Source organism: Hypomesus transpacificus, chromosome 12, assembly GCF_021917145.1.
Source record: "Hypomesus transpacificus isolate Combined female chromosome 12, fHypTra1, whole genome shotgun sequence".
Taxonomy (NCBI): Eukaryota; Metazoa; Chordata; class Actinopteri; order Osmeriformes; family Osmeridae; genus Hypomesus; species Hypomesus transpacificus.
The window spans coordinates 3,372,034-3,381,787 of record NC_061071.1 but is presented as its reverse complement, the minus strand read 5'-3'; the positions used below and the strand labels follow the sequence as shown (position 1 = coordinate 3,381,787).

Below are 9,754 nucleotides of genomic sequence, written 5' to 3'. Positions count from 1 at the left end.
AGAGAGAGAGAGAGAGAGAGAGAGAGAGAGAGGGCAGAAGCAGGGAGAGAGAGAGAGAGAGACAGAGACACACAGTCACACACAAAGGTGAAAACTTAGTTCCGACCGTGGTCCGTTTCTGAGAAGGTGAAAGAAGAGAAATCCTTGCATGTGTGCTTGGTAGTTGTGTCACAGAGAAACAAACACATAGCTTAAAAAGTCCACACTGCACTCCACAAAGGCCCCAGCCTGGCTTGCTGCCCACAAAGAAAAGCGGTAAGAAATCCCAAGTGAGTTCTATGGAATCTGCTGTTGGAATCTTCAAGGCAAGAGAGGGCGCCAACACAGCACACACACTCCACTCCCTGTTGAGGGACACTCTTTTGGGGGGGGGGGGGGGGGGGGGGTTTAGGGTCGGGTGTAGAGGGGTACTTGAAGAGGTATGTCGCTATCTTCGCCTGGCTGTGTGAGAGTGGGCGGGGGGGGCGTCCTGCAACCCAGCGCTGCCCTGTGGTAGGACGGGGAGGGGCGCGGAGAGCAGAGAGAAGTCCATGGTGACTCTCTTGGCCGCCCGGCCCAGTTGGGCGGAGTCCTCGGGCTCCGGGGGGAGGGGGGGCACGTTGACTGAGTGCCTCCTGAATGTAGACTTGTCCCTCTGCCACCAGGGGAGGGAGGGCTGGGGGGGGGTCGAGGATGGAGGGAAAGGGGTTACAGGCTAAATACGTCTTTGTTGTCCCAGTTGAGGCCCAACCTTTGTACACACATCCAGGCCTCCGCCATCCTGAGGTGAGGTCAGCCACACTGAAGGCTGGACAAGTTCAGGGAAAACCAGGGTCATTTGAAAACAACTGGGCATTTCACACTCAGACCGCACATGGGAGACAGGCAGCACACCTCAGCAGATATATTAGATGGAACAATGTTGAGTCTGGGATAACCGGGTCGTTTCACATTGTAACCGGACTGTCCTATCTGGCTGCCTCTTTCGGTCCATCTCTCTGTCTGTCTGCCTGCATGCCTGCCTGCCTGCCTGCCTGCCTGTCTGTCTGTCTGTCTGTCTGTCTGTCTGTCTGTCTGTCTGTCTGTCTGTCTGTCTGTCTGCCTGTCTGCCTGTCTCTGCTGTCCATCTGTCTGTGTCTTGGTCACTTTGTTTATCCCTCTGTCTTTCTACTTTATACCTTCTCCAGGGAGTTGGTCTTGTCGCTGCTCTTGTCCAGCAGGCTGTTCCCAGAGTCAGTGCTGACCAGGGAGCCTCGTGAGTCATTGTGCACAGAGCTGATGTTGTGGGTGGAGGTGTGGGGAGAGGCTGCAGTGACGAAGCACAGGAGAGAGAGAACATCTGAGGTGAGTCTCACAAATGGAGGAGACAGTGTGTAAATGGTACACAGCATAGGATACCATTTATTTTTAGAAGAAAACACACAAACACACACACACATGCACACACACTTCTCACCTGTGCCAGAGATGACTCCAAACACATCCTTGTGTAGACTGTTGTCCAGGCAACCCCCTAGCCTCGGAGGAGTTGCCATGGACACCCCGATCAGATAGTCATCTCTGCCATTCTAGAAAGAGAACCAGAGAGGATGAACAAGAGAACGAGTCATGATATCCTGCTGTGATTCCACCGTTGATCACAGGGGGTCAGTCTTACGTTAGCAGAGTGGTTGGTTGTGAAGGAGGAGCTCTCCTTGACGTTGAGCCTGTAGACGTTGTCTTGGAGCAAGCCAAACAGAGGCAGGTAGAGGGTGGCCAGCCTGGACTGCTGACTCTGGAACAACACACGCTAGGTTACTCTGGTTGGGAGAGGCTCATCTCAAGTTACAACCCTATGCATCAACCTCATCATTTGTTGCAGTTTCTCTTATTATAAATTGAAATACATACAAGTATCTATGGGAAAGACTTCAATTGTGTTCCTGGAAGTAAGGGTTTTGATTGGGCAAAAACGTGGTGCTGGGTGGAGCAGATGAAGTGGGCAGTCCTCCTCACCTTGGCAGAGTAGCGTTCGTCAAAGGTATGTTTGATCATCAGGCTCTTCAGCACCTGGATAGCGATCTGACGGATGTCGTGGAGCTCCTGCAAGGCTCCGCCCACCTCCCTCAGCAGCAGCCCAACCAGGAAGTGGTTTCGACAGAAGTCATCAGTCAGCGAGTAGTCCAGCTGCAGGTCTGAGAGAGGATGGATCACGGGTGTGCATGGGTGTGAGTGTATCATGAGTAAAAAGCTAGATCCTGTACAAATTACGTAAGTGTGTGTGTGTGTGGTTGCGTGCGTGTCTACCTTGAAATCTCTGGATCCTGCCTTTTCCGAAGGGCATGGGCAGGTTGAGAGGGATGTAATGCTCATGATTACACACCTCCCGCAGGAACTCAAACTTAAACTCGTACAGCGTCTGCCGGAGAGGAGCGGAAGGAAAACAAAGGAGTTCTGAAAGCTGAATACTCTGAAAACTCATTCCTCCACCTGTGATGACTCATTATTATTCACCAATAACATTATACACTGAAAAGGAATCCACAACCAATGGCAATATCTTCAAGATGATGAAACTAACCTTGGGGTCTCCAGGCAAGAAGCAGTTGATGTAGTTATTAATCTGCTTGAAGACAAAGCCTCTGTCCATAAAGGTGAAACAGCGCTGGGAAGGAGAAACACATGAGATAAGAACCTTGTTTCCTCAAGACCGTACCCAGTAGTATGTCAAGACACACAGAAACACTCACAGGAGTCTCGGTGTGTCCCTGTCTGGGGAGATCTGTCCTACCTTGATGAACACGGCCAGGCTGTGGTTGGCGTTCCTGGCTGCGTCCAGGTTGTCCTTGTATTTCTGGGTGATGTGAGGCATTAGCATGTTGACTAGGGTCTCCACCGCATGGTGGTAGGATGCAGAGAAGCGCTGGTTCCTAGATAGCTGGAGAGGAGAACAGAGAAACGTTTTAAGAGGAGAGGCGAGGCGAGGCGAGGAGAGGATAGAGTAGAGCAGAGGGTGGAAGAGCTCACCTTGACCTTCCCACTCTCGATCAAGTGCTGAGCCATAGACTTCACTAATGCTTCAAAGAAGTACCACGAGTACTGTCAAATAGAAATATATTAAAATATCTCAGAAGAAGAACTTGCACCTACAAACCCACACACAGGAGTGTTACCTTGAGCAGCTTGTTGCTTGTGAGAAAGTCAGTGGAGGGTTTGAGTATAGCTGTCATGGCTTTAGCTAGCTCCTCATGGACCATCTTCACACTGCTGATCATGTACGGTTCAGGCTTAAACACAAACTAGAGAAAGGGAGCCGAGAAGGTTCTTATCACTCTTAGCTTAGCATCATTTGCTGTTTACCAGTTCTACAGACCAGCAACCACTAAGATCACTAAATTCCCCTTGAATGCTTTTGTCATGTTAGTAGGACTCTAAGCAGGCTTCATCTCACTGAGTGTTTTCTCTGGTCAGTGTAAGATAAGAAGTACAAGTGAAACCAAACCTTAACATAGGATCTCAGATAATGTTCAAGGCCTTCCTCGTGACACTGAGCTACAACATGCACCATCACCCTGGAGAGGGAGAGAGAGAGAGAGAAAGAGAGAGAGAGATAGGGAAAGAGTGAGACAGAAACATAGAGATGATAAGGAGAACAAGCCAGCAATGAAGAACACAGTAATAGTACAAGCCAACACCTTATTAAAATACCACGAGAGGACTTCAAAGGTTTACAGCACGGTCCATACAGGACCTTTTAAATAAAACCCACATATGGTGAGAATTAGCCACAGGTGAAGACGTTTGAAAACTAGAGGCTTCCCACGAACAAGAACAGAAGGAAAACAGAAGACAAACTGGAAGTCTAAGTAAGGGCTGAGAGATTCCTGGGTATGTCAGCCTATAAGGTGAATATGGACCCTAGATTCTCAATGCAAGTGCACTTGCATTACAATGTGCTGACCAAAAATCGAAAGACAGATACAATTCAAACAATATACAGGGCATTTTAGTAAAGACCGTGACAGTCACTTCAGAGGGAGAACGGTTGTGGTTGACTGCTCACCTGGTCACATTGACCGCCACGTCCTCGTGGTTGGCTCTGGTCAGAACGCGAAACAACTGGTTCAAAATAGTTGGCAGGAAGTTGACCATCACATGACCCTCCATGGCATGAAGACTCTGGAATAAACACACACCATGAGCCAATGAAAAGCACATTCATCTGACTGTCATTCTCTTTGGTGGCCCCTTTATTCAATCATCTTGTATTTATTATTATCATGAGGTGTCCTGAGGTGTCTCGGTACCTTCAGGTACTTGACCAGCTCCCCCTCAGATGCCTGTTCTGAATTTTCCATGCTCTGACAGTGGTGGAAGAAGTTGTGTAGATGTTGGTCCTGAAGGGAGAAAATACAGAGTGGGGTGTCAATGGCAGGAGGTCCACAACATTGTGGACTGGACACTAAACACCTAACCTTCTTGATGGGAAAAGACAGCAAGTTAGAAATATAAGACGCCATCAGAAACTACACGTGCTCGACAAATAGGCATCAAATACTGTACCCACCTGGGTGTAAACAGTGGAAACGAGATGAGTCGAGACTTTAAACAAGGTCTTCCCTCCATCCACCCATCTGATCTCTGGACCCGAGTGCTGGAACACACCATGAGGAGAAGGCCTTGAAACCAACCATATCCCACTCTCTGCTTTCAGCTAAACCAATTAGCCCAGCCTGACACAGCACTGGTGCTCCCGCACAGGAGGGGCATCTCATTTGCTTTCTGGGAGGATCTTCAGTCAACCGGATTAGCCTACATTTGAATGTTAATGCCGTTTTACTGCACACAGATGGGAAAGCCTCAACAGGCTCGACAAACCAATCATGCCTAATGAGACAAAAGCCTGCAGACAGATCTTCAGATGTATTGTTGATTGGAAAGTAATTCAATTAATGATTTTATGCATGCCAAACACCTGATGACCACGACCGGTGTAACCTTGATGACAAAGAGAGTGTGATGCATAAGGAAGACAATGTTGGTCATTGGTTGGAAATAAAAAACCATCATAAACCATCTGAGTGTTACCTTGACAGTGCCATCCTGGCTGGCGAGGTACCCAGGGGGCAGGCTGGCAGCGACAGGTAGATGCTGCTCGCTCATGATGACCCTGCCGTCCCTGAGCAGGGGCAACCAGGCAGACCCCACTACACAGGAAAACACACAAACACACACACACACACACGATCAGAAGCAGTAACAGCTAGGGTTTTCATTACTGGACCATGTCCATTAAATTACAGATCGTATTCCCTAACTGTGTGAATGTGTGCATGTGTGTGTGTATGTGTGTGTGTTTTATGTGTGTCCCACCTGGAGTTTCCACGAGGTCCTTCTTCTTGCTGTTGCTGTCACAGCTGATGTGGTAGAAGGTGAAGAGGAGGTGGTGCTTCTCATGGAGCTGGGTGGGCAGCTCCATCTTAATCTGGGGCCAAAACAGAGTCGCTGTTAATCAGAGACCTACTTCCAAATTCTGCCCGAATCACGTGCGTTCATTCGCATGCTCTCGAACATGCTCTCGAATTCAAGGTTTGCAAAGCGTTCTTGTGTAGGATGTGGATGGGTTCTAGTGGAGCAGAACCTCGTTGTAGAACTCTGGGTTCTGTTGGTGGTGTAAGACGGCAGCGTAGGCCTGCTTGGTGATGAGCTGTCCTCCGGGACGGCCGTAGATACACTGGAGGAACAATGTTTGAAACACGACTGGTCAGCTCCGCTAAGCCCCAAGACATCTGAGGGGTTTCCCAATAAACATGAAACATAACTATGCTGAATCATATTGAAATGCGATGTTGTGGCTTTTTTGGGGGGGGATGTGCAGAGTATTGCAAGAGGTAATGGGGGATGCTGCTGATGTGTTTACCTTTAGGGGCTGAGTGTCCTCCTCGTCTGAGTCTTTGAACTCAACACAAACCGCAATGTTCCTTGCCTGAGGAGTGAGAAAAGCAGAGACGAAGAGAGAAAGAGAGAGAGACAGAGAGAGAAAGACAGGGAAAGAGAAAAAGAGAGAGAGAGACAGAGAGAGAGAGAGAGAGAGAGAGAGAGAGAGAGAGAGAGAGAGAGAGAGAGAGAGAGAAAGAGAGAGATGCTGAATGAGATCATTGATTTGGGTATTTCAAACACACAACTGAAAAAGATACTTGCAGACATAGGTGATATGTGATATGCCGATATTGTGGGTGCTCCGGAGCTCGAGCGCCCACGGACAATACTGAGCACCCACGTGTGCCAGACTACCAGTAGGCTACATTCATTTAAAATTACATTATAAATTACATTTGCGCCCATGAGCACCCACGGAGGAAAACATAAATCGGCGCCTCTGCTTGCAGCAGATATATTAAAAGAATAATGAGTTGAGAGAAACATAAATATGAAGTGTAAGAGACATAGCTTCAGAGCATGTATTTATTGTGTAATTCCCATGATTCCATCCAGGCCCAGGTACCTTAGCGAAGGCTTTCTGCCCGTCATATTTCAGGTGTTTGGGGTAGACATAGAGGTGGTTGTTGTAGATAGTGAAGGGCTGGGAACACTTAGCGATACACGGAACAAACTCCTCCACTTCCAGTAGAGCGCTGCCGGGCTCGTTGCCCTCAAAGTTCCTCACGGGGATGTAGGAGGAAGTGACACAATCTTCAGATACAGGAAACAGGAAAAGAACCAGAGGAAAAGAACTGAGTGACATCAGCAAACTAATGACTGGTGGTGAATGTAAGACTCAATTGTGAGTAAAAAAAAGGGAGATGTCACATGGGCTGAGGGATTGGTTGGTCCTACAGGCTTACTGGTCACATCTGGAGCCACATTGTCTATGGTCACGTCTAAGTTCCCTAAGATCACTGGAAGCTTGGCCATCTTCTCTGGTCTGTGAGACAGAGGTAGCAGTTATTATCAAGTGTATGGTTGTATTGAAACAAGTCAGCTGTGAATTTTATTCCACTTCCAGATCTTTGTAACCAGTGTCTGCAAAGGATCTGGGTCTGTCTCATTTTTATTTCTCGATCAGAACTTACTTCCTGAAGTCTGTCAGCAGTTTGAACATGTCCTCATCTGACAGCTTGCTGCTGTCCTGTCTGTAGAGCGCGGAGAAACGAGCGCTTTTGTCCAGAGTCCCTGATGCGTCTTTGAACACAGGCCTGCGGAACACAAGAGAACCCTCAGAACCACAGAAGGAATGGGGGAGAGTTTCACAAGATCTATTTAAATCCTTTTCTTTTGAGGTGGTGTTTTTCCACCGAGAGCTGAGTCTGTTCAGAACCATGTTTTACGATCAACTAAGTTTGAGAAAACAGCAGTTTGAAACTTTGCACAATCTCTCATCCTGACAAAAAAAAACATAGTTTTTTATCTTAGGCTTCCAGTATCTTAGGCTTCCAGACCCAGGGAGAGACAAGCAGGTTTCTTGTACCTGGCTGCCCATGCGAAAGGCATCCTGTACTGGCCCAGTCGGCTACAGGCTGCCCTAGCATTCTTCAACACCTTCTGAGCCACCTGAGAAACAACATAGCAACATAGCAAAAATAAGAATGTGATGGCGGCTACAGAGTTTAGGAAGGAGGGAATTGTCAGCCCCCATTAGGTTAGTAAAACAAACTGGAGTGTGTGTGTGTGTTGGATCTGTACCTTGGTGGAGTCAGTGTTCTTCATGTAGGGTTCAGTACAGTGGGTGATCCCCCCCTGTAGGATCTTCTCTATCCGAGCCACAAGGAAGATCTCAGGATGGGGGCACGTCACTGAAAACACCCCCTGGGAAACATGGAGATACAAGGGGATGGGTGTAGCTCAGGGTTGTGTATCTCTGCACTGGTGAACTTTGTCAGCCTCCTACAAGAGACCACAGGGTTTCTATGGTGGAAGTACGCATCTACCTTCCTAGGGTACTGTAGCGCCCCCTCTGGTAATCCGTTGATGTGTCTGTCGCCCCCCAGCGGTCCATCCACCCCTCCGTTGACGCGCTGATCCGACCCTGACCCTCCTGACCAAGAGCCGGACGTCATCTGTCGGACCACGGGGTGATTGAGGTCCACATGGAGGTCTGCTGAGATCTTCCTGCTGTTCTGAACGTCGAAGAGAGACAGGACCACGTAGAAGGGCTCCACCTAGGGACAGGGAGCAGGGGAGGATTAACTGTCTGGGTGTGCACGTGGGTGAGTGTGTGGTCTGTATGTAAAAGTGATTTGTGTTCCTGAAGACAGGAGCAATGCTTAAGCGTTGGGCGTGTGTGTGTGTGTGTGTGTGTGTGTGTGTGTGTGTGTGTGCGTGTGTGTGAGTGTGTATATGTGTGAGCCCTCGGCAGGGCTCGTGTTTCTCTTTCCCAGGGCAGAGTGTTGTTCACATCACTGAGGCAGACCTCAGGGAGTGACAGCAGGAAACCACCATCAGACTGCTCCTAATGCATTATGGGAGTCCTTGGCTGGTTTCCATGGCAAAACACATTTCCTGCACCACAACACTAATAGCGATGATTGGATCCAGCTAGCCAGAGCACAGGGGCTGTGGATGATCTTCTTAAGTGATCATGACCTAGTTCCAGCCATATTTACTAAAAGTATATTTTCCAGAATTGTGCTAGTTTGTGCAAGTGTGTGCTGTGTGGTGTGTGCGTGTCATTGAGCCCTACATTAGTAGTCGGCCCATCGTCGTTTTCAGCAACACAGCTTTGGAGGTTGAAGGACAGGTCATGGCAGTTCACCAGCACACGCTTGCCAAACTTCTCCTCAAACTGCCTCACATCCGGCTCGATCCCTGAGAAGTCTAGTTTCTTTAGAGACATTACAGACAAAATGAGCCTGCGAAGCATACAGTGTCGTACCTTCGTGAAGTAAGCAAAATGATTCATTTCAATTCACACCAAACCGTCAAGGCAGTTGTTCAGCCACCTGTGTGTCTGGGTCCAGAGTGAACAGCTTCAGGCGAGTCTCGCTCCTCATCTTGGACTCAATATCTCTGGCGGTCTGGAGAGAAATGGAAAATAATTGTAGATGGCAGACTGACAAAGCAGTAGGTGACTGAGTGGTCCAAGTCTTAATGTATTGGCTGCCAGTTAATATAGGTCTTTCCATTTTCCATTCTGCAACAGAGCCAGTGGCTCTGACGCTGGTCTGCCTCCACACTGCCACGTTTCCCCCCTGGACACTCATCCAGGGAGCAGACGAGCTGGCCTCGTCTGGCCTCTGCATTTGGAGGCCTCGCACACACAGCTAAACCAGATGTGTGTTGGGTTGGCACTTTCAAAGCCAGTGTGGACCTGGTGACTAGGATCATGAGAGGAACAGCTGGAGACCTCTGCTCTAGACACCCACATCTGCAGACAATCAATGGTGTTTGAGATCGCTTTCACTGTAAACTATATCACCAATATCATCCCAACCTGCTCAGCATAGATCTAAGTAGGGCTTAGCCTGGGTGTGAAATGGGCCAGTGTGAAAGGGTGTAGCAACTAAGGTTTGAAAAAATAACCGACCTGAAAACTGTCCTGAAAACTTCCTGTGGACAGGTCAGTCTTTAAAAGTTCGTCCTCTATAGGAAAAGAACAAAATGCCTTTCATGTTAGTAACAACGTCACTATACAGTATGCATAAATGAACACACAAAGAGGGCTACAGTAATCTTGAGAGCAGCTTAGGTATTTCACGGTTGACAGGTTTTCATAACGTAACATCCCCGTGAGTGATTAGTGCTTCAACAAAGTCATCTTAAGAGGGAAAACATGGGTGGTCTGCCATACACAAGCATG

At 48.4% G+C, this 9,754-nt stretch overlaps 1 protein-coding gene across 9 annotated transcripts in view; it reads right to left on the bottom strand.

Moving 5' to 3' along the window:
• dock9b (dedicator of cytokinesis 9b) overlaps positions 1–9,754 on the bottom strand; it is a 41,185-nt gene that overhangs the window by 11,650 nt on the left and 19,781 nt on the right. For all 9 annotated transcript variants that reach the window (XM_047030724.1, XM_047030720.1, XM_047030721.1 and 6 more), the window contains 26 exons: positions 9,482–9,537; positions 8,898–8,972; positions 8,639–8,779; positions 7,887–8,117; positions 7,642–7,764; positions 7,427–7,509; positions 7,032–7,154; positions 6,804–6,883; positions 6,464–6,651; positions 5,879–5,944; positions 5,600–5,692; positions 5,332–5,443; positions 5,047–5,165; positions 4,526–4,612; positions 4,266–4,355; positions 4,022–4,137; positions 3,461–3,530; positions 3,132–3,257; positions 2,986–3,057; positions 2,750–2,896; positions 2,540–2,623; positions 2,266–2,377; positions 1,975–2,153; positions 1,637–1,753; positions 1,436–1,547; positions 1,158–1,285 (listed from right to left, as the gene is read on the bottom strand). In XM_047030724.1, the coding sequence (XP_046886680.1) occupies positions 1,158–1,285; positions 1,436–1,547; positions 1,637–1,753; positions 1,975–2,153; positions 2,266–2,377; positions 2,540–2,623; positions 2,750–2,896; positions 2,986–3,057; positions 3,132–3,257; positions 3,461–3,530; positions 4,022–4,137; positions 4,266–4,355; positions 4,526–4,612; positions 5,047–5,165; positions 5,332–5,443; positions 5,600–5,692; positions 5,879–5,944; positions 6,464–6,651; positions 6,804–6,883; positions 7,032–7,154; positions 7,427–7,509; positions 7,642–7,764; positions 7,887–8,117; positions 8,639–8,779; positions 8,898–8,972; positions 9,482–9,537 (2,930 nt within the window). The remainder of the gene's footprint in view (positions 1–1,157; positions 1,286–1,435; positions 1,548–1,636; positions 1,754–1,974; positions 2,154–2,265; positions 2,378–2,539; positions 2,624–2,749; positions 2,897–2,985; positions 3,058–3,131; positions 3,258–3,460; positions 3,531–4,021; positions 4,138–4,265; positions 4,356–4,525; positions 4,613–5,046; positions 5,166–5,331; positions 5,444–5,599; positions 5,693–5,878; positions 5,945–6,463; positions 6,652–6,803; positions 6,884–7,031; positions 7,155–7,426; positions 7,510–7,641; positions 7,765–7,886; positions 8,118–8,638; positions 8,780–8,897; positions 8,973–9,481; positions 9,538–9,754) is intronic.